The 24,628-nt window shown below is 40.4% G+C and overlaps 1 protein-coding gene across 1 annotated transcript in view; it reads right to left on the bottom strand.

The window, feature by feature from the left end:
* Nucleotides 1-611: 611 nt before the first annotated feature.
* Nucleotides 612-24,628, bottom strand: part of LOC122811485 (kinesin-like protein KIF18A) — a gene marked incomplete in the record, with an annotated part of 1,576,798 nt that continues 1,552,781 nt past the window's right edge. Inside the window, 1 exon segment of the mRNA XM_044083351.1 lies at nucleotides 612-2,169. Within this exon segment, the coding sequence (XP_043939286.1) occupies nucleotides 2,009-2,169 (161 nt within the window).

A 24,628-nucleotide genomic window follows, 5' to 3' on the forward strand; every position in this document is an offset into this window, starting at 1 on the left:
GAAAACTTGTTTATGGCACCTATGAAGTATGGAAATGTGTGAAAGAATATGGTGCTTTCAGCAGAAAGGAAGGTTTCAGTTGGCAGTATTATAGAATGGTGCCAAAACTAGCATTACAATATCAGGTAATGGAATAAAACTTTATAAGCATCTAATAGAGATTTATCTGGTATTAAGGTACTAGCTGACAAATGTAAAATAAACCTTTCCAATGAATGACTTTTGACCAAAGCCATAAGCACTGGAAGCGCACCTATGGTGTAAAACTTTTCACCAACTTGTTTTTCCTTTAAAACTGCTAGGACTTGAAAGAAAGGAAACTGTAATTCAGGAAGATGGTTTCAGCTCCACCCACTTCCCCAATTATTTATATCCCCAGATCTAGAAATTCTGAAGTAAATGCAAGCAGAGGAAAGGTCTTTTGCTGTTAATGTGCACTTATACCTGTTATTTGTGGTTGGCAGCATTCATTGAAAACAAGCCTTGGGGGACAAGTCTGTTCCCCCACATGTCACAGACACAGAGGTTTCAGCAAGTAGCTATGATTAGCAACTAATGGGAAAAGGCAATGCCCAGCACGGCAAACATGGACTAATGTAGCAGAAACAGAGTAACAGTTGAAACATTTAATGAAAAAGAATAAAAATACATGCATTTACAATAAAATAGTACTTTGGGTACTTGATGAAGCCCTTTATGAATAGAATAAAACATTCAGGGCTCAAGTTCATAACTGCTTTCTGCAATGTTCAATATAGTTCTCTTCCCTATTTTTACTTTCCATTTACACAGGCACCGATTATGAGATGCACTGTTCTTCCTTAAAACATTCAAGGTATATGAAGGGCACAGAGCAGGACAGTTCAACAAGTGCTTCATAAATCACATATGGTTGCTGGCATAAGTTGTGTGTGCCTCTCAGAGGTTCATGCCTCAAAAGAAGAAAAATGCCATTTACATTTGAATAAAAGTCAAAATACCTTGATTGACATGGACTCTCCGTTGTTAGCAAACCATCCTCAAGTATATGTAATGTTTCACAGAAGCAACATGTATTTTAAAGTTCCAGTATTAAAGAGTGCAAACAACTGTAAACTTGAACCAAACAGCCTGCGTGACGCAGATCTTGGCTCCCAAAGTGATCTACAGCACTGACCTACTAATATACTTCTAGCTTTGCAATTTTCCATAAGACAAGTACAATACATAGAAAAGTCAGGAAGGGTACTTAAGTGCAATGGGCCCATGTCAAGAAGGTACTCCTGTTTTTACTGCATGTCAGTTTTGCCCATTAAATATGTCTCGTTCGCATACATAAATACTATACACTTTGTAAGGCAAACTAAACCTTTTTTGTAAAATTAATGGAAACCTGAGTTTTAGCCATGATTAAGGGTTAGTAAGGAAGCTTCCTGGCCAAATATATGCTAGCAATAATGTAATCAGGGAAAAAGCAGAATAAGCTGAAGTTCATTTTTTATGCAACTGTACATACAGCCTGACTTAAAGGCCTATTATATGTCCCCATATAAAGAAAAAATGTTTTAATCATTAAATTATACCTTCTCTCTTGGAAAGACTGCTGTCCTATAAAAAAAACAGCATTCGTGGATTAACTACATAAAGCCTGCAAAGCAAATGTAACTAACGAAGCCAAAGGATCTTTAACTGTTCAGAATCCACATCTGATGTCTGCTTTTAACTGCAATCTCAGATGAAAGCTTAAAACATGCACAAGGTCATCTGTATCTGGGCTGAGGTATTAGGCACTGAAAGCTGCTTTTTTACACTTACTCCATTTAATATAGTCCATTTCATGGGCAAGTGTCTGTTCAAGTATGTGATACATTAGCTTAACAACTAAACAATCCTAGAAGGAGAACTGAACAGCAACTCTGACCACTTAACTACAGTCATTCCTGCAATTTTCCACATTGTGGCAATACTAAATACATCACAAATGGTGCTATAATGTGATGTCATTACAATGACAAATCCAAGTTCTGCATCATCGTGTAGAAACTGGTGTTCTCTGAGGATATCCTAGCACTTTAAGTGGTTTAGCTACAACATGAAGCTGATTGGAGAAGTTGAGAAATGGAGCTGCATCGAGTTTTGCAGGACCTTTAATCACCCTTCTAGCACCTGGCTGTGGTGAGCTGGGCAGTGCTGTTAAAAGACAGAATAAAGAAACAAATAAACAGATTTTTCAGCAGTTCTGTAATTTTATGAAATATACAGGCCACAAGTTAAAACCATTAAGCACATTTTGCAGCTTATTTTCCTTACTACATTTGACATGGAAAGTCCGATTAGGCAGAAGTCCCCTTTCAGTGGAGGCCTGGGAAGGAAAGCTCTATCCATTTACATTGAATACATTAAGAGTACAGCTCAGTTATTCTGACAGAAACACTGCAAAATATTACATATGATGCTCAAATGTACTTACAATATCACCATAAAACAGCATAATTTAAAAATATACATTCAACAAACAGAAAAAACACAGGGCATTCAGAAATGAATCATAGCATAATATTCAGATTAGAAAACATAGGATATTGCATATTATATTCAGAAACAAAATGCATGTTCTATGCTGCAAAGATGGATAAAATGTCAAATATTGTATCACCAGAGATGATCTGGACATACTCGTAAAGTATGTAGCATGAACTGCTAAGGGCTGACAGTGTTCAAATGTCCTTCTTAACATGTCAGTGCAAAAAGACAATTCAAATAAGCCAGTCATGACATAAATTTAGTTTATAGTGGTTTACCTTCTTTGATAAGGATAAAGAAAGCAACAATTTCTTGGGATTGGAGGCAACTCCAGTCTGACTGATGTAATATTTAATCAGCATAATATGCATTCTAGTCAGTTATGCAGCATTTTTTACAAACTGAGACACAAGGAAATAAACAGGTCGATCTATTGCCTCATTCAGAGTGAGATCTGGCACAAGTTTAGGCAAGAAGGTGTACTTGTCTGAGGTACTCACACAACAGCAGAAATATAGCTACACTGCAAGTTTTCTTTTTTTTCTTGAGTACAGCACTTATGAAAGGAACAGTTGTCTCGCCTGGCTGCCTGGTAGTGAGCCAAGAGTAACCAGTTTCCAGGACCAAACATTGCAAAAGATTAAGGGGTTCCTGCTGGTTCTGTAGACTGCAAATGTGACAGAAGGACCTCCACACTCCTGGTACTTCAACAACAGTGCACTTTGTTAAGTCAGTCATTGCCATTAACCTTTGCGAAGGGTGAAGGAAACAATGAAGGAATGAGAGGGTGTCTCCCCAAGTGCCATCAGTCCAGCCTTTACTGGATCTACCTGCAACTGTTGCCATGAACAATGGTTAGGTAACTTACCATACTATAACATGAATAATAAAAGACATTTTACAAACTTGTCTCAGCCTCTTATGTTGCATCTTATATGCATATATTTCATATGTATGTTGGGAGTTTGTACATTATATATATGACTGCACTGCATTTTATATATACATTTTTCTTTCCTACTCAATGCACTCTGATTGGACCTTTTAATCGAATCCTATCTGCACTGCGTCTTACCATTATGTTTTAAATTTTGCTGTACACCAATTCTGTATACAATACTGTTGATTAGAGAGGTCATGATGTATTTTCTGCTCCTTGTGCTTAAGTTGTGGCTGAGAAGGTTCAATAAACCAGACCACTTATTTGGTGAACAAATCAAACTGATCACAGCAGGCCATAGTAACACACCTTACTTACAAATACTTTGCAGACACAGTAAGCATACACTTCAGTATGTCAAACAGCCATTGCTTGTAAACAATTTACCTGCAAATGTGTAACAGGGTTCCAATAAGATCACTTTGCAAAATATCACAGTCATATTATATTGATAGAAAATTGCACATGGGTTAGACAAACAATAAACAAAGGTATGACAGGATGGAGCTAATTTACTTAAGAAACAGATTCTTGTTATCAACTCTTAAAAAAAAAAAAGTGTGCCCCATTTAACTTCACCACAAAATTTTAGCTATGTATGTTCTTACTACAAGACACTACTCAGACAATCAAGCTATTAACACAAAGTTTGGATGAGAAGTGCATCTCTAACATTTTCTGGATGACCATTGTGTGTGTGTGTGTGTGTGTGTGTGTGTGTGTGTGTGTGTGTGTGTGTGTGTGTGTGTGTGTAATATACCTCAAAGTTTACTTTTTTGCTCTCCTTGTTTGTCATGTACTTTACACCTGACATATCTAAATTTGTATATATTACTATCAATCATTTTAAGCTTTATTCTATGTCCAAGTGTATATCTTGCCTACTTGTAATCTCTCAGACTTGTTGTGACGCCCGTGCCCTGGCCCACAAGTCAAGGAGCCTCAATCCTCACCACTAACACCAGTGAGGGGCGTCTCATATAGGAGGAAAGGATAACAAATACACACAGTGAAGTGCAATTTCCCTTAAGAGCACACAGAGATCACAGTCAGTCCAGGGCTGGTCGCTCCTTCACTCTCCAGGTCCCCAATAAGACTCCCCACTGGCACAGCTACAGGGTCCAGATCGCAGCATAGTGGGCAAACTAAAACCTCCAGCACCCTCTCTGTCCAACCAGTGCTTCGTGTCCCTGCCCAAGTAGCTGACACACGTGCACACACACACTTTGAAAAGTTTATATAACCACACAGACACTCCTGGGAAGGCTGGCACAAGTTCTCCAGCTGTGCCCCTTTTTCCCCAGACTACACTGTAGTACCAAGCTGCTACCACCCACTAATATTTATCAGCTACTCAAAGGCCCTTAAAAGGGTGCCCAATTATTACTGTGCAATATTATAATCCAATTGATAGTACAGTTTAGGGCTAAAGCTATTACAGTGGCTTTGTACAATTTTACCAAAGGGATGCAAAGTACACTAAAGAGCATGAATTATCTCTACAAAAACAGCCACAGTTGAAAGGGTTTAAAAACATTTAACGAATAGTCAAAACACAAGACAATACTTTCTACTACACAGTCCTATTCAAAAGTTCAGAGATCACAGAGAAATACTTAAAATAATTCAGTAGTACAGTTCTGACATCACAGAAAAACACAGTCTAATCTTTCTAGTTTCTAGCTATTTCTAAGAGAAAAAAACAAGTCTAAGATAAACTTACATATAGAGCAAGACAGTGCTGGTGAGTTGGATGGTCAAGACAAAAATGCTTAATGCTCTCTGTTTTTAAAATCACATTCCTGGTTCACATAACATCATTCTCCACACACACTTCCTTGGGTTCCCAGGCTAACAGAAACTACATTTACATTATTCACCTCTGGGCAGAAACCAGAGCAATAAAGGACATTTATGCATGCAAATTCTGGCCATTAACTCTGGCCCTAAAACAATAGGCAGGGTGCTTCAATCTAGACTTACTGGATCCGAGTTTTAACATCAAAGGGTCACAACATGCTTTACTTGGTCAGTAGAGTGCACTGTTGTTACATTGTTTTCAGTTCCACATGTAACACTATTTTTACCATTTAAGACAACAAGCCTGTGGTTTACATTAATATTTACAGATGACAGAATTATCACCAAAATTCTATCTGGCTAGGCTGGCAGCCTTCACCTATCTTCACACTTGTCATCCCTTGTAATGCCATTTTGCTGTTTAACTGTCTGTCTGAATTTCTCTGTGTGGCAGTTTTTGTCCCCGGGCCTCCGCTGAAAAAGGACTTGTCCAGTCGGACTAGCCCGGCAAACAAATGTAAACTAAATAAATATACTGCTTCACAGATAATAGTAATTTGACGCTAGCAGATCTACTTATTTCAAAGCAAACAACATTGTAGTGCTGCAGATCTACATCTTTCCTGTGGAATTACCATTGCTGGGTCCTTGAAGACATTTGCTCACAATTTTGTATGAAAACCAATAAAAGATAAAATCTAATGTTAAATTATGACTTCATCTACAAGAATGCTTAATTTATTTACAGTTTTTATTTCCTTAAGTGTTTCAGAAATAGCTTGCCTTAAGAGATCCATCAACTGAAGGATAAGCCATTTTGAATATGAGGCAATTCAGAGGGTTTGCTGATTCAAAGAAAAACTTTAGAAGTCCTTTGGCATAAAAGAAGGATTATTAGAAAGAACTGCTCTCTACTTATGGAAAACTGTGTAAGGTTCTGAAAGCAAATACCTGTATCAGTCTCCTAGATGAAGTGAATGTCAAAAGTGAACAGCCGTCTAGGTAGAAATACAAAAGTATTGAAAAAACAGACTCAAAGTGAGGACTGGTCACTTCACAGTAGGATTACCTTTTTAGAGGATTAAGGTGAAGAACATCCAAAAGAAACCTGCTTTCAGATGAGAAGCCAAGGTAAGCTCTTGTAAAGCATAATGACCAGGTGGAGCAATCTGCCTTAAATGAAGGAACACAAAGGACCCAAGAAAAGCAAATGAGACAAGTAGCCAAGCACTCAAGCTGAGCTGAAGATGAACCAGATACCCACACCTGCTTTCTGTAGGGTCACTACTCCTATGAAAGAACAATTAGAATATCAGTCTTCAGGCTGCCACATACAGAACATCCAAGTACAAGTAAAGCCTTGCCAAGTCATACTTTTCTCTGACAGGAAGGACCTAAACTGAGCTTGCAATCTACAGCAAAAGGGAAAAAGTAAAGCATATTCATTACCATATCATCTAATCTTCCAGAAAGCCCTTGTAAGTAACTGTGCAGGTTTCCTCTTCTGATATCCTTAGCTTGGCACAATTCTAAAAACCTAGTAGCTCCAAGCATTGTGTGTGTGTGTGTGTGTGTTTCCAGTCTGCACATATCAGGGCATCATGTGCAGAGTTGATTAAGAAAAGGCACACAACTCCTGTATTTCCTCATTTTGATCACTATGCAATCAGCGAATACTACCAGACAAACACAAAGAATATTAAATAAAAATTAATTTGCTGATACCAGACTGGGGAACAAAAAAAAGATTTTAGACATACAGGTCGTCAAAACAGTGTGATTGTAGGAGGGTAATAAGCATTTTCTTTTGAGGGTCTTCTTGAAGTTCAACTCTATGGTACAAATTAATTTAAATATCCTATTTAGCAACTACTGTGAACAGTCTTATGCAAAACAACATTAAACCGCCATGACAGTCCACAACCACAGCAAGGACAAAAGAAAAGTACTCAAAAGGAGAGCTCTAAAGTAGAGGAGTCAAAGAAGTTCTGACTTAGCCACATTCCAAGCAACAATATTGGTGAATGTTTGAACCAGTGGTTATAGCAAAAATGTCAGCAATGGACATGTTCTTTAAACAGTCACTAGAAGCATCTTCATATCTGGTGGAGTGGTGTTCGACAGCAGAATTTTCCAAAGGTCAGTTAGGCGCCTTGTAAGAATACCACAATTCTCAATCTACTTGAATCATTATCAACAACCCCATTTTCTACATGGGGTCAGGCTACTGTGTCAATTGTCGCCATCACTCTCCATTCACTGCCACTCTCCTGCCTTCTTTGATACTCATGTCTGACTGTCGCAAGTCTTCTTCTCACACAATCCATCCTACTCTTTGCTGGATGCTCTTGTTTCCTCTTGCTTTCTTGTCTGTCCTAAATCTTCTTCACCAGAATATCTTCTGCTTTTCTACACATGCCAAAACACCGCAATCTGTTGTCTTTGACTTTTTCTGCAACTGAAGCTACTCTAGCTTCTGCTCTTATGTCCTCACTTCTTTGCATGTCCCACAGTGTGCACCCTACCACCCCTCTCAGACACTTCATCTCCATCACATCTAGCTTCCTCAGTTGCTCGGGCTTTTATGCCCAAATTTCTGCATCATACAGTAGTACTGGTCACACCACTGTTTTGGACACCTTACTTTTCAGATTCTTTAGAATTCTTCTGTCATATACTATACCTGACACACTGTCAGTTGGCTGCAGTGCCTCTGATTCTAGCTTTGACCTTTTTATTCAGACTTCCCTTCTCAACCACCCCCTCCCAGATACCTGAAGCTGTTAACTTGTTCCACTATTTTCCATTCTATCTCGATTTTCAGCTTCTGATTTCTCCCATTTGTGCCATTACAGCCATCTTATCCATACACAGTTTCATCCCATGTGCCTTCAATTTTGCATTCCATGCCCCTATCTTTTGCTGAAGTTCTTGCTCAGAGTCTGCCTGTAATGCCACACTATCTGCATGCAGCAACTTGGTTGATCTGACTCCTCCAACCTGTTTGCTAATGTAGTCCATTACCAGTATGAACAGCAGTGGGCTGAGAGATGAATCCTGGTGCACATCCACTCCCAATGAGAGCCCTTGTGTGAGCCTGAATACTGTTCTTACTTGAGTCAGAGTCCTTGTACATAGCCTGCAATGTTCTACCAATGTTTCTGGGACTTAGAACAACAGCAGGACTGCCCAAATCCACTTTCTTTGGAACTTGTCATATGCTTTTTCCAAGTCTGGAAATGCCCATTTGGATTTGTTCCTCATCCCTAGCTTCTTCTCAACTGTCTGTCTCACTGTGAACATCAGGTCAGTTGTGCTGCACCCTGATCTAAATCCGAACTGCTCATCTCGCATCTTACTTCCTACTGCTTTACTTATCAATCACCCTTTCCAGAACTTTCATGTAATGCGACAGGAGTTTAATACCTCTGTACTGACCAGTGTTGTGAATGTCCCCTTTGTTCCTGAATACTGGCACTAGTATGGTTATTCTACATTCATCTGGGATATGCCTTTCTCTCCACACTTGTATGAGTACCCTCAGGAGCCATTTCTCTCCTATCTCACCCAGCATCTTTATCATATCTGCTGTGACCTCACCTGAGCTTGTTGCTTTCCCTGACTTCATTTTCCTTAGTGTTATTCTTACTTCTATGGTAAGCTCCTCCTCTTCTCTCATCGTAGGCTATGTCTGGGGTAGTGCATATTCTGTGGGGTTTTCTTCATTCAGAAGCTGCCGGAACGCCTCCTTCCATCTGCCTTTGATGTCCCGTGGAACAGCTGTTTGTTGCTGGCATCCCTTATGAAAGGTGTCTGACTATCTTGTTTACCTTTCTGCCTTTGCCTTGCAACCTGATACAGTTACTTTGTGCCATCCACTGACTTACATTCCAGAATCTGGTAGAGTGCCTCTGATGCCTTGTTCTTTGCTACTGCAACTTCATTCTTAGCTTGTTAGCCAACCCATATTCCTTCCTAGTCTGGTGCATCTTTTTTATTTCCCACTTTTCCTCTCACTCTCCCCTTCTTTGGATAACTTCCTGGACTTTTGCATTCCACCACCAGCTTTCCTTATGTACCTTATTTCCCTACCTGGCTTTGCCACACATCCATTCTGCAGTCTTTACATATGCTGTTTTGAGGTGCTGCCATTCTTCAACAACTACATCTAATTCCTTATTCCTGAGGCATTAAAACCCTTACTAATTCCTTGAACTGTTGTGCTTTCTCTCTGGTCAACTTCTAGGTCATTAGCCTGGTCTCTGTTGACCTCAGCACCTTCTCTGACCACTGCTTGCAGCTGATTGTAGCATCCAGTAGTTTATGATGTGGGCTGTTTCACTGGTGATGACTTTGCAATTGCCGATACTACCCCAGTGCCCACTCCTTACTAGGAGAAAGTCTACCCGAGTTGCATGTTTGCCACTCCTGTATGTGATGATGTGATTGTCTCTCGTTCTGAACCATGTACTGGCTACTATCAAGCCATTTTCCAGACAGAAGTCTGGAATAGCTTCTCCTTCTTTATTCTTGTTGCCCCACCTATGTGGACCCAGGCAGCCCTCATATCCTGTTCTGTCTGTCTAGATGTGTGTATAAAAGTCAACCATTATTAACACCAATTCATGTTGCCCTGCTTTATCTAGAAGATTGTGCAACTACTTGGACAGGGTAGGTTTATCTATGGTAAGCCCATTTCTACTTGGAAGAAAAAAAAAACAGGTTACCTTCCTGAAGTCATGCATAGTCTCCAGGCAAAAAATGAACTGGAGGTGCACAAAGAGGATAAAATGCTCTTTCTCCCTGGAAAGAGAAGAGATGATTCAAGGACAGTTCTTAAACCACTTTTAGCAATGAATATGAGTCACCCTAAGTGACACCTGGGTGGAGGAGATCATCAAGATGTAGCTCAATGCAAACATTTAAAGACTTCAAAGTTTTCTAACCAAAAAGATCACATGCATAAAGTGCCTGAGCTACTAATAGAGGCTAGAAGCTACATCGCTTTATCTGGTGCCTTGCAGACTTGAGAGGAAATTTCTGTCTAACTTGTTGTGGGATTAGAGACCCAGTTGTGGTGGACCTCCTGTATCTCTGCAAGTCCAATATTTCCCCAGTACTAGAACCAAGGACTGAAAACTTCACCGACAATTAAACACAGTGAAGAGAAGTGGTGCCTACCAAACCTCTGGAATAAATTTCCCCTTTATGTTAAGCAGTTTGACTTACTATCTTTGTTTCGACACAAAGTAAATGACTGGATGGTTAGCTACAAACTTACTCTGGAAATGACCGATATAGCTCTTCTCAAGAAAGCAGGTGCAGCATGAGGGCAGGTAAGGACAAGGCATGAATGGTTAAGATTTAGTGGCCTTGGGTTAACCGAGAAACCACAAAGAAACAAACATCTTTCAAGAGAACCTTCAATGCTACAAACAGAGGAGGTCTAAATAATGGCCAGGTAAGTCAAGTCTCAAACAGGATTATATAAGAGAGAGAGCAACGACATAAAACCCGCTAAAGAAATTTCTTAACATACTGATGCTAGACAAGAGTGTGGTGCACAGAGATGGTCAAAACATGCGTTCTGACCATGGAATAACTCCGACTAAAGTCAAACAGATGCCTGGGATAGGTCAGTTTCAAATAAAAACTAACTGAATTGAGCAGAAAGTTTTACAACAGTTTCAAACACTTACAAAACATCTGAAAAGTGCAGAGATATAAAAGCAGCCATGCTCAAAGGCAGAATCACCTGTTGCCTCAAGTGAAAGTGGACCTCACACATGGGCCTATATTAAGTCAGCAAACGCTTAAAATAGTGAACGCTGATTTATCAACCCTTTAAAAGCGAAAGCTTGAAATCACGAAGACACGGAACAGCGATTTTTTTCCCAGGGGGAAAAAAGGATCACTGTTCCACAAAAAAAAAACCCGTCAAAACACTAAATAAAGTAGGGGGCTTCACCCCTACATCCCCCGATGTGGGAGGTTGTGCCCCTTCACCCCCCTACTTAATATACCAACTCCGAGATCATACCACAGTAGAGGAAATGGCAAAGTCCCGAAAACGGCCCAGCGATTTTTGCTTCCCTGGGGAAAAAAAAAATCGCTGTTGCGAGTCTTCAGGATTTCAAGCTTTCGCTTTTAAAGGGTCGATAAATCAGTGTTCGCTATTTTAAGAGTTCACTGATTTAATATAGACCCTCCTAAACTTGTATGGGAGTAGGATCTTGTACTGCCAAGGACTTGAAAGCCTGAATACAAGATAGGGTGACTGCATGTTTTCTAAATACTGGCATTTAGGACATACAACAACATGGAAAGCTACAAAGGAATCTTTATTGCCACAGAATGCTGAATACATCCACCATCTACTATCCCCTGCTCTGCTAATCTCAGCAGAGCTAAGACAGAATTGCATCCTCTTATGTGGTAATGATGCTCAATTTCAAGGGTCAACACCTCTCACATGATACGTAACCAGACATGATTCTATTACCTCCATAGTTCAGGTCGAGAGCCAGAGATGCAGATAAGAAGTCAGCTAGCACATTAATTTCTCCTAAGATGTGAACAGCTGCGACATGCCCCAGTCATTGACTGATTGGCAGACCAGCAACTCTAGTTCAATAAGGGATACAGTGGTGTGACATCTTACTTATTGTTGGATTAATGATGGCTCTACAGAACCTCTTACTGCAGAGTGCATATATCCCAAAATGTTTAAACTGAAGCAACGTTAAACTGAAAACAATTTTTTTTTTGCAATCCCTTATGTGCCATGTAGTGGAGAACCCCCACCCTCCAACTTACATATACTAATTTCTCCATCAGAAAACAGTGAGGAAAAGGGCAAATTCGTGGTCTGGTTAAAAAGATTTTCTGAGTACATGGACAGGTGAAGATTACCACTATGGAATTGCCATGCATTCCCTTCATTTTTGTATCTCACCATGGCATATATAACTGAAGGAAGGCTCTTGTGTCAACTCTTTTGCCACAGCATGGAAGATGAACACTGCCTTTAGCTCAAGCTAGCTTAACTGAAGCCACTTTTTATGGATGCCTAAGGGAGGATCTCAATTGAACTTTCCAAACCACCATGAAGTGTTGGAAGAGACCGTGATGGGTTAAGCTGCAGGAAGGGTAACCCCATAGCAAGATAAGTGGGCACTGTTCACCACTCAACAAAGTACAGTTGTGTAAGTAAACTTAACATAACAGTAAATGTTCAAATGATCAATGCTGCAGCAGCCTTAGCTCTATGGGTTATATTTGGCTAAAGATATAACAGTCAGCTAGCTTCCACAGCTTCAGAGCACCTTCCATGTATCCAAATTGTCTGGCAGCTCGAGCTGTAATGACTAAAAGACATGTTTGGGCACCAAGCTCTTTGGAGCTTTCCTACCAACAGAGAGAGACAGGTTGAGCCCTGAAAATACAATGCTAAGAAATTAAACAAATAAATCAATAACCACACCTAGGTTTAAAAACATATAAAAAAACAAGGTTTACTATTGGATGTCCGAACGGCAGGCAATCAAGCCTGGGGCAGTTTTCCAGGAGGCAGAATGCTGAACTAAGTAACATCGAATACACTACAGCGAATGGGTAGCGTATTTTGATTATCTGAGTTTGGCATTCTGGGAGGAGATTGCGGTACAGTGAGAAACACGGAATTAACCCACTTCCTCACTGTAGTGCGATCTTGGAGCTGGTATATATAATTTGCAGGGGGTGTGGGGGGTGCAGGAGGACTTGCTCCCCTGCAAAATAGTTAAGTACATGTACCATTCACAGTAGAGTGTAACGGTATGCTAGGGTGCAGAGCATGGGTGACTGACGTCACCTTCTGCTATGCAGAATACTTCGAACCACAGGTGTCGATGTATTCAGTTATGATTTGGCTACTTTATCGATGATCCGTATTCAGCATTTCAGGTCGATATTTTGATCAGTCAACCGATGCAGTTTTGGACATACGATAGTAAACCAAAAAACAAGGGTGATGGAGGGAGGGAGCGGTTACTCCAGCAGTGATCATTTGAACATCTACAGTTATGATAAATTTACTTATACAACTGTACTAGATTTGTCATGCTGACCACTGCTGCAATAGCCTAGGCTATATATGGGAAGATTACTCTAGCCAGCTACATTTGGAAGCTGGAAGGAAAATAATCCAGAAGTCCCTGGAGAATGGTACTTGCAAAGTCCGATCTTGACCGAGAGGAGTCAAGCTTATAGTGCTTTGAAAAAGTACGTACATAAGACATAAGACCGAATAACTTGTAAAGGTGGCGGTGTAGCCATACTCTACAAAAATACATTACAAATCTCCCTTGCCTCTCCACAACCCCTCCTAACAAACAATGCCGAAATTCTACTTGTAAAACTTCAACCAAACAAACATAAAAGCATAAATATAGCATGTATTTACATCCCCCCAGGCAACAATAATAACAAAACCTTAGAGGACTTTCTCCACTGGTTAACTCAAACTCACCCCCAGGAATCCATAGTGTTAGGTGACTTCAACATCGATTGGAATTCCTTCTCATCTAGCTCCCCATCTAGCAGCATAAATCTACATGGCTTTTCTCAGCTCATATCCACTCCTACCAGACTAGGTAAACCCCAAAACAAAGACAGCATCCTGGACTGGATCCTTACTAATAAAGATCCTGACCAGTACTCAGCAGGTACTCACCCAGAGGACATGAGTGATCACTTACTCACCTATGTTATCAAATTCAAGAAAATCACCCCCTTCTTACAACCATAAAAAGAATCAGGAACAATAATAAATTCAACGCCTCCATTTTTCAAACTGAACTTAAAGCCCACAACTGGACAAGACTCAAGTCTCTTCCTCTTGAAGAGGCAGTTATCTACTTCAACACCACCTTCCTCAAGATTCTAGATTCCCATGCTCCAATACGGTCCATTAGAACTAAAACCAAAACCGCACCATGGCTCTCTAAGGAAACAAAATCCAAAATCCTATCTAGAAACAAGATGTGGGTCACATGGCGTACCTCTAAAGACCCACACTCCCACCAAACCTTCCGCAACTTAGAAATGAAACTAAAAGAATGATCTTAAATGATAAAAAACTTCTTCCTCCACCTCCAACACAAACACCTTAATAATCCACAAAAATTCTGGGCAGGCTTAAACAAGCTCCTGCACCCAGGCCAGGCAACCACCCCCACTCCAACAACTTGCAAACAACAGTGCCCTGTAAACATTGCTAACACATTCAATAGTTTCTTCACAGAAACTATACAATCCCTGGCCACACAATTCAAACAAACAACCAGCCCACTCCACTACCCATGCCAGCAGAATACTACAACTACATCAGATCATCTATTTACCTTCGATCCAGTACCCATATCCTTTATAACATCTCTTCTTAAAAACTAAAACCCACTAAGCTAGCAGCTGACCTTCTCCCAGCTGAGTTTCTGCAAAAGCAGGTGAGGCCATTTCCTACCCCGTCTCCATAATCATAAACCGTACCTTGTCAGAAGTCTTCATCCCTCCATATGGAAAATGTCCCACATTATTCCTCTCCATAAAGGTGGTAGCTCACTAGAGCTAACCAACTACAGACCTATAGCTATACTCTCACCCCGGCCATAATTATGGAAAAGTGTGTCCACAAACAACTGATGGAACACCTCACCAAAAATAAAATTCTAGCTAACTCCCAACATGGCTTCAGGCCAAATCACAGTACCACATCAGCCCTACTATCCTTTTCTAATACCATCAATAACTTCAGAAACAATAATAAACTATCATCTGCTCTTTTCTTAGACCTCTCCAAGGCCTTTGATATGGTGAACCACATTCAACTCCTCCATACATTAAAAACTATCACTCAGCAATTCCACGCTGAAATGGTTCCAATCCTACCTGTCCAATAGGCAACAGGCTGTTCTATGGCAGGACAAATTATCTACATGCCTACCTGTTACACTTGGAGTTCCCCAAGGATCTATTCTTGGCCCTCTTCTCTTCACCATCTTTGTTAATGACCTGCCCACAATCACCCCCATGCCACATGCATTCAATATGCAGATGATTCGACTATCATCAGCACTGCCTCCAACCTGGCAGACCTCACTGCTTCAACCCAAGACACCTTCAACCTAATAGAAAAATGGTTCTCAAGTCGACAACTAGTTCTCAACCCCAACAAAACAAAACTACTTACTTTCTCACCCACTAACAAGACTCTTCCCCACCTTCTCTATTACATCCTCCAATGGAATCACTATATCACCAGAAGCTCACACAAAGCTATTAGGTGTTACCATTGATAACTCCCTTAAATTTGACACCCATTTCAATCTTACCATTAAAACCGTCAATAAAAAGCTTGGCTCTCTCTATAAAGTAAAACACTTTCTCACTCCTCATGCTAAAATTACAATTGCCAGCACACACCTACTATCAACTCTTTTCTATGCCTCCCGGCTCTTTACAAACCTAAACAAGACAACCCTTAACAAACTTGCTTCTTGTTACAATCACATAGCTAGATTTGCCACAAATTCCACCTTTAGAACGCACCACTGCACTAACTTGAAGCAACTAGGGTGGTTAGAGTTTTCCAGCCAACTCCATTTCAACCAGCTCAAAATGGCTCACCAGATACTGTATCACCCAGAGAAAACACCAGCTCTGAAAAACATCATTCACCCCTATATTAACCTGCAATCTTTACGCTCCTCCAATAAGATCTTAGCTCAAACTACCAAAGCCAATAATTCTGCTGGGGATTCTCTATTCTCAAACTTTGTAGGTAAAATGTGGAACTCCCTACCGACCATGCTCACCTCAGAACCCTCACTCCTACAATTCAAAAAAAAGCTTAAACCCCATCTCAATACTCTCTGGCAATGTCCCTGTTCCAAACCTGATTAACCACTATCATTTACCCTTCTCTTACCTCACTATCCTTAACCGCTTTTTAACAAGGCGCCTCGCCTTTGTAACTGACCTATGTTTTTTTTTTTATATGCTGCTAATGTTTTTTTTTTTTTCCCCAAGATGTGATGTATCTTTATATTGTATTTAGAACTCAACTATCTTCCTTTTTTTTGCATTAACAATGTTCATATCTCTGTTATGTACTTGGAGCTTTTCTCCCCGGGCCTCCGCTGAAAATGGACATGTATCCAGTCGGACTCTCCCGGTTAACAAATGTAAAATAAATAAATAAATAAATAAATAAATGTTGCAGCTTCTAGATCCAACCCTTTCCAAAAAGCCATAGATAAAGACAAGGCCCTGGTACAGTGGACCTTAACCTGGCCTGGAATAGTTTTTGCTGTGGTGAGTATAAGTAAAGACAATAGCCTTAGACAACCATTTGGAAATGGTTTGTTTTGATATAGTTTGCCCCTTCTTTTTATCTTCACAAGATGTGAACAAATCAACCGAAGATCTGAAAGATTTACTTCTGTCAAGATAGTATCAGAGTTGTCTGTGGACATCAAAAATATAGAATATCCCTTCTCCCTCATTTTTGGGTTCAAGAAAGAAGACGGGGAGATGGATAGTTTGGCTTAAAGTAAACTTGGATACCACTTTAGGCATAAAAGAAGGATTATTCTCAAAGAAACCCTGTCCCCGTGCAAAATGAGATAGGGTTATCTCACCATAAGAACTTGCAACTCCAATCCCCTTCTTGCAGAAGTTACAGCAATCAGTAAAACTGTTTTCCATGTTAAGAACCTCAAGTCAGCCATGTTAGCAAGTTCAAATGGGTAAGTTAGCATCGCAAATACAAAATTAGGATCCCAAGGAAGGGCCACTGATTTACTTGGAGACCTCTTGTGTAAAACCACTTTTAAAAAGCATTTTGATATCAGACTGCATTGTAAGAGGAGAATCAATGGGCAGGCATGCTGAAATGGCCAATAAATGAACCTTGATAGAGGAATAAGGCCATAGGATAGTAACTCACACATATATTTTAAAACCAGAGAACATCTAGCCCTGAATGGGTGCTGGTTATGTCGTTGTTACCAAATAGGAAACTTTTTTCATTTGCTACTATATTATTTTCTGGTAGCAGGCTTTCTTACCTACATCAGTACCTGCTGCATGTCCTCAGTAAACAGGTACCTAAAAGGAATAAAGACCCTATCATCCAGGCAGTCAACTGAAGTAGATTTTTATTGGGGTGAATCAAACAGCCCTGTTCCTGTGGGAGTAGAACCATTCTGTGAGGAAGATTGCACCTGGTCATTTCCAAAAGAAGGGAGAACCACTGTTGCCTGGGCCAGAATGGAGTCACCACAGTGATGTTGGGGGATTCCTTCTGAATCTTCATAAGTACCCTGGACATCAGTGGAAAGTGTGGAAAAGCATACAGGAGTACTCCTATCCAAGGAAAGGAAAAGCATCTGTCTTCCAGGCCTTCTTGCATGGAATCTTGAAGCAGTGTTGCCAAATGATTGTTCAGAGAGGAGGCAAATACAGATGGATCAAATCTTGGAAGATCCCCAATATAGTTTCCATTTGTGTAGGTCTGTCATTGTCCTGCTCACCTTGCCTGCCATAATGTAGGATGTCTGTAGAATGAGACTGTGCTGTATAGCTATAGCTCAAGCTAACATGGTTAACATGCAAGGGGGTACAACCTGGTTCTCTCTTGCTTGTCGATGCACCGCATGACTATGGTACTGTCTGTAACAACCTGAAAATGTCCCAGGAATGAAAGATGATTCAGAGAGCTGACTGCTTTAATCAGGGCAAGTATAAAGAAGTTATGTACTCACCATGCTGTTGCATCTGTGTTGGCCATTGCCATTCTTCCTCAAAAGTTGCGTTTCAGATCCAACCCAGCCATAATTTTAGCTTGTGGCCACTCAAAAACTCTTGAGCTCCTCCCTTATCCATAATGCCCTACTCCCTTACATACTTCAGATCTTGTTTGCTGGTTTAAATAATTTCAAGAAACATTTTTCTAATTACCTTGGTAAAGGAAAACAATATATGGAGCTCAACATAACGAACAGTGGTGTCCTTATACGCTCAAAAATCATTAGCTGGCAGGGGTACGTGGGAGGGGAGTTGAGGAAGAATGAAAATGGACAACACAGACGGAATGTTACTGTGAGTATATAACTTCTTTATCTGATGTTGTCAATTTTCATTCATTCCTCAACAGTTGGGACATTGTTCCCAGCTACCTAAAAACCCCAGGTGGACTCTAAGGAAGGCTATTCCTCAGTACAGTTGAGCCAAAGGTCGCTCTTACCCTTGAGACCACATCCAATTTGTAATGAATAATAAAGGTATGACGATTAACCCAAGTTGCAGCCATACATATGTCTTCCACAGAAGCCCTAAATAAAAATACTGAAGATGTTGCCATGGATCTGGTTGAATAGGCTCTTAAAGGTTTTGGCAAGGACAGACCCAGCTTGTTGTAGACAAATGATATACAACATGTAAGCCATCTTGCTAGAGTTAACCTTTGTAACTGGCTTACCCAATTTGAAATCCGCAAAGGAAACAAATAACTGATCTGTTGTTCTGATGTCCTTCGTTCTATGCTAGTAGAAATATAATTGTCTGTGAACATCCAATAAGTGTAAAATATATTCACTTTTGTTTGTGAAATTTGGAAAGACAACTGGCAGATTAATGGAATGGTTGATGTTTGATTCTGACACCACCTTAGGAAGGAAATAAGGCTTGGTTTGTAATGCCATCCTATCCCTATGAAAAATCAGGTAGGGAGGTTTGAAAGATAATGCTTAGAGTTCTGACATCCTTCTGGCAAAGGTGATGGCTACCAAAATCATAGTCTTCTGGGTAAGAAACTTCAGATTGTATTTGGCTGCTGGTTCAAATGAGGAATTAATTAAGGCCTGTAGTACTATATTTAAGTCCCACGAAGGAGTTGGATCCTTATAAGATGGTCTCAAAAGAAGGGTACCTTTTAGGAAGGCCTTACAAAGTTTTGATGAAGCCAGGGTGAAATTCTTAATTCCTATGTGAAAATTAAAGATGGCAGCTAGTTGGAATCTAACAGCTGAGGAGCTATCTCCTTGGCTGAAAATTTTTGCCAAAGATTAAAGAACGCTACGTACTGGAGTGAAAAAGGGTCAATGTGTTTCTGATGTGCCCCCCCCCCCCCCCAAAAAAAAGTTTCTCGTTTTACTTCTGTAAAGTTTTCTTGTGGAAGCTTAGTGAGAAGACAGCAGTATATGATGGACCAGGGAAAAAGCATATGTTGTCTGACTATTAACGGAAGTGAGAAGCCATGCTGTCAGCTTTAGGTTTGAGCTATCTGGGTGAATCATGTCCATCGGTGAGACAGGTCTGGAACTGGATACAGAATCCAACCGTGGTAGACTATATGAGGCCAAAGAAAGGGGAACTAAATCTGTTGAGGCCAGTCAGTTGCAATGAGTATTACCTGTGCTCTTCAACTGGAATGCTTTCTGCAGAAATTTGGAGATCAAGGGAGTTGGAGGATACGAAGAAAAGAGACCAGGGGGGCCAAATGTGAAGAAGAGTGTCTCTCAGTGGCTCCTCCGGAGGGAGGATTAAGGCAAAGAAGCTGCTGCACTTGTTGTTTAGGGAGATGCAAAGAGGTCCAGCAAGGCTGGCCCCACTGGCGAAAAATAATTTCTGACACCTTCATATTGATAGACCATTCATAAGATAGTAGAATGGACCTGTTCAATTTGTCTGCTGTCACGCTGGACTTCTCCAGAATATGCTTTGCTATCAGAAATCAAATGGATGAGATCGCCCATTGTCAAACTCTTAGAGCTTCTCGACACAAAGGGCAAGATCTGGTCCCTCCTTGTTTGTTGATGACCCAAAACATTGACATATTGTTGGTCTGAATCGTAATTGTCCTGGAAGGGAGAGAGTATTTTAAGGCCTGCAATGCTAACAGCACCAATCTCATTTCCAGGACACTGATATGCATGTTGGCATCTTTGGAAGACCAAGGGCCTTGGACTGTTTTCTCCAGAAAGCACCCCCCATCTGGGAAGAATCCGTGGTCACTATGACCTTGGGCTGAGGGAGAATAAAGGGACAACCTTGCAGAACCTGATCTGATCGAATCAACCACCAAAGGTAATTTTTGCATGCCTGGGTGATCCTTATTACGGCGCACATATGATGATAAAGAATAGACCATTGCATTGCTAACATACACTGAATAATTCTCATGTGAAATCTTGCTAAGGTAACTAGAACTACAGCCGCAGACACTGACCCCCAAGGCTTGCAGAATCAGTCGGGCTGAGATAGTGGAATTGTGAATAATCTTTCCAACTTGGAGTCTAATAGTCTGTACTCTTGAGAGAGGAAGCAAAGCTTTCATTGACACTGTGTTGAAAATTGTTCTATGAACTCCGATGTTTGAGTCGGTTCTAGCTGAGATTTGTTGTAATTTATGGTGATCCCTAGACTGGAGCAAGTTTGGAGTACCTGGTCTCAGGCTCTTATCAGTAGATGCCTGGTCGGGTCAGTAATGAGCCAGTCATCCAAGTAAGGAAACACACTGAATCCTTGTAGTCTCAAGTGAGCTGCTAATATTGCCATGCATTTTGTGAACAACCTGGGGGCTGTGGTGAGGCCAAATGGCAGTGCCCTGAACTGGTAACAACTGGTTCTCAGCTGGAAGCATAAATACCTTCTGGACTGTCTTAATTTTTAAGTAACAGTACGTATCCTTAAGGTCTACTGAGCACATCCAGTCATACTTGCACAAAAAGGGCAGAACAGACTAAACCACGACTATTTAGAACTTGGTGTGCTGAACTGATTTGTTCAGACTGCTGAGATCCAAAAGCTGCCTCCAGTCCATTTATTTCTTTGGCGTTAAAAAGAATCTTGGGTAAGTTCAGAATCCTGTCTGGTCTGATGGGACCTCGGATGACTCTTTTCTAGCAACTTTTGTATTTCTAGAGCTGCTGCTTTCCTCTGAATGGGTGGAACACTGGGAAATTTGCAAACTGGTGAAGGCAGCAGGGAAAAATTAATTATATAAACTCTGGAAATAATCCTCTGCACCCATGTATCTTTTGTAATATCTAGGCAGGCCTTCTAATGCAGGGATAAACGTCCCCGATTGCCTCCAGAGGTAGACAATTGAGTCTCCTTTTAGGAGCACTGGTAGAGTTTGTTGAAGAAAGAATCTCTGGACCCCTAATTCTGCGGGCCTCTTCTGGGGGGTCCTCCAGGAATACAGATTCTTTTTTGGAAGGGTTACTGGTGGACCAACCACCCCCTATGCTTAAGGATCTCTAGGATGTCTCCAAATGAGAAGTCTTCGACTGGAGATCTTGGGGACCCCCCCCCCCATCATCGAAATCTGTATCTTCAGTGACTGACTCCTGAGGGGAGTACAAATGACTCCTCTTGCACTTCCTCTTCCTAGGGACTTCTTTGGTGGGGTGTTCTGGACAAGTATCAGAAGAAATAGTAATACACTGCTGGATAGCCTGGAGACTTTGGGCTGGCTACCCCTGTATAGGGGAATGATGCGGCTCAAGGCACAGAGAAATATGTGATTCAGAGAGGAGATCAGAGTGGGGAGGAATTGTACGTCTTGCAGAAGCAGAGAACACTCTCTTCACCATCTCAAAGGCAGAATGCTCCAGGGAGAAGGAAGGCAACAGAGATGAGAAGCCAAGCTTCCAACCCATCGACTCCCCATGCCCCTCAGGCAATCTACCAGAGGCAGAGGTCGGAGCAGAGCTATTTAATGCTGAAGCTCTGAGGGGGTACAGATAGTACCAACAACTTTGTTGCAACTATCGCCTCACATACAACAAGGATGCTTCTGCTCTGACAGTTGCCTGGATCAGAAACCATCAGAGACAGTGCACAGAGAAAGCTTTGGAGCCAAAGATACTATGATCTTTGGATCCGATCTAGATGGTCCCCAAAGCCTTGGATCTATGGGTTCCAAAACAACAGCTTGGATCAAAGAAGGAGCTGGGATTAGCGGTGTAGTGGCAACTAAGGCTTCCTGACCTAAAGGGGTAGGAGCCAAAAGGACTCCCATCTGTACCTATGTCAAGAGAAACTTCATCATTCTGTCCACATCAACCTCAGTAAGACTTCTGGAAGAACAAGATGATGTCACTGATGATAATCTAGACTGCTGGATGGACTCCAGGAAAGGGGAAAGTACTCAAGATGGTACCGGACCTATAGAGGAAGAACAGGATGTTCTTGGTAATGGCTTTGGATCTGAGAGACTGGGATCTGAGGAAGCCATTTTACTATCTGACATCAGCTGAGTAGGAGCCGTCTTCGGATCAGTCATCTTAAGCTTCTTCCATGGTGGTTCCATGGTTGAATCCAAAACGGGAGTTGAGGATCCACAAGGCTTAACAGGTGTCTCCTTAAATTTTTGTTTGTGGGGTTGAGCTCCAGATAGGGTTTCTGAAAAAGTAGAGAGTAATAACCCTTTCAGAATCAGGTTGTTCTATCTAATAACTATAGCAAGCAGATTAAAAGCTTTACAGACTTTACAGTCAACTTGTAGGTGTTGTGGGCCTAGGCAATACACACATAAGGCGTGCACGTCAGAAAGCAGCACTTTGTGTCCGCATTCCTGACACTTCTTGAATCCAGAAGGGCCCCTTTCAGACATATCCTGTCAAATTAAGAAAACACAGAACAATAAAAACTTTGTCCAAAAAAGAAAGCTGAGGTAAGGCTCCAGTGTCCAAATAAATGCAGAAACCAGTCTTCAGGCGTTGTATAAAATGAAGTCTTCTTTAATGTCACACAAGCGCTTTCACACAATGCTTCTTCAGGTATATGAGTAACATAATTAACTTCACCTATTTATATACCTAATTTAGTCACATGACCCAACAATCTATTAAAATTAAAGTTATACAATCATACAATAAATTAAAAATAAATGTGTATGAAAGTGCTAGGATCAACCATCTTAGAATTTCATTAAAGATATATATATATATATATATATATATATATATATATATATATATATATATATATATATATATACACACACACACACACAAAAATATATATTTAGTCACATAAAAACATATATATGATAAAACATTTAAATGCTCATAGATATGTGAGTCTTGCTCATTAAATAAAAATACATATATAAAATATATATATATATATAATCACAACAAACCTAGTAACATATCTATCTACGTAGCCCCCTTTTTCTCAAGATGGGTTTGATGGGCATGCTGTCATTAAGCCCATGGCCGAAATTAGCTCTCAACATAACTAGCCATTTGGCCTCTATCTCTTCAGTTCTATCTCTAATGTCCCCACATTTCAGGTTTTCATATGTTCTTGCAACTATCATAAACTTGAATGTATGCTCTTTACCTACTTTAGAAACATGTTTAGACAAGGCATTATTTTCATACCCCTTTCCTATGTGGTATATATGCTCCCTAATTCTTTCTTTTAAACTACGATCTGTTTTGCCTATATAGAAACTATAGCACTTTAGATGCTCTAAAAAATTGATCAAGGGAGCGTATGCATCCCAGATATGTATTTAGAAATGTTGCTCAAAATCAATTTTTTATAGCATGTAGATTAAGTGCTAATAAGGATGAATTTGAGAAGCAACTTATTAAAACCTGCTATGAATTGGAAGCGAGAGGGTATGAGAGAAATATCATAGAAGATGGTTTTATGAATGTGAAACGATTTGAGGGAGACAAGGGCTAAACCATACTTTTCGGATAAATACCATCGGGAAATAAATGAGACAGACAATAATTTGAAGGTTAATATATCTTATTCAAGGGATGTTGGGAGATATACCAGTATTATTAATAATCACCGGAAGATTCTTATGACTGATCCTATCATCAGTAAGGTGGTAGGTTTGAGACCACAGTTTACCTTCAAAAATAAAAAGAATCTTAAAAGAAGGCTATGTAACAGTAGAGATAGTGTAACAGCAGTTAACTCCATAGGCACAAAACCATGTGGTAATTGTAAGCAATGTCAGTTTATTAATAAAGATATATGTTTTAGACATCCAGATACAGGTAAAGTTTTTGATATCAGGGTTAGTGGAACATGTGTGACTACACATGTGGTATATCTTGCTACTTGCTGTCTATGCAATAGTTTCTATATAGGCAAAACAGATCATAGTTTAAAAGAAAGAATTAGGGAGCATACATACCACATAGGGAAGGGGTCTGAAAATAATGCCTTGTCTAAACATGTTTCTAAAGTAGGTAAACAGCATACATTCAAGTTTATGATAGTTGCAAGAACATATGAAAACCTGAAATGTGGGGACATTAGAGAGAGAACTGAAGAGATAGAGGCCAAATGGATAGTAATGTTGAGAGCTAA

Source organism: Protopterus annectens, chromosome 9.part0, assembly GCF_019279795.1.
Source record: "Protopterus annectens isolate FY-2018-M chromosome 9.part0, PAN1.0, whole genome shotgun sequence".
Taxonomy (NCBI): domain Eukaryota; kingdom Metazoa; phylum Chordata; order Ceratodontiformes; family Protopteridae; genus Protopterus; species Protopterus annectens.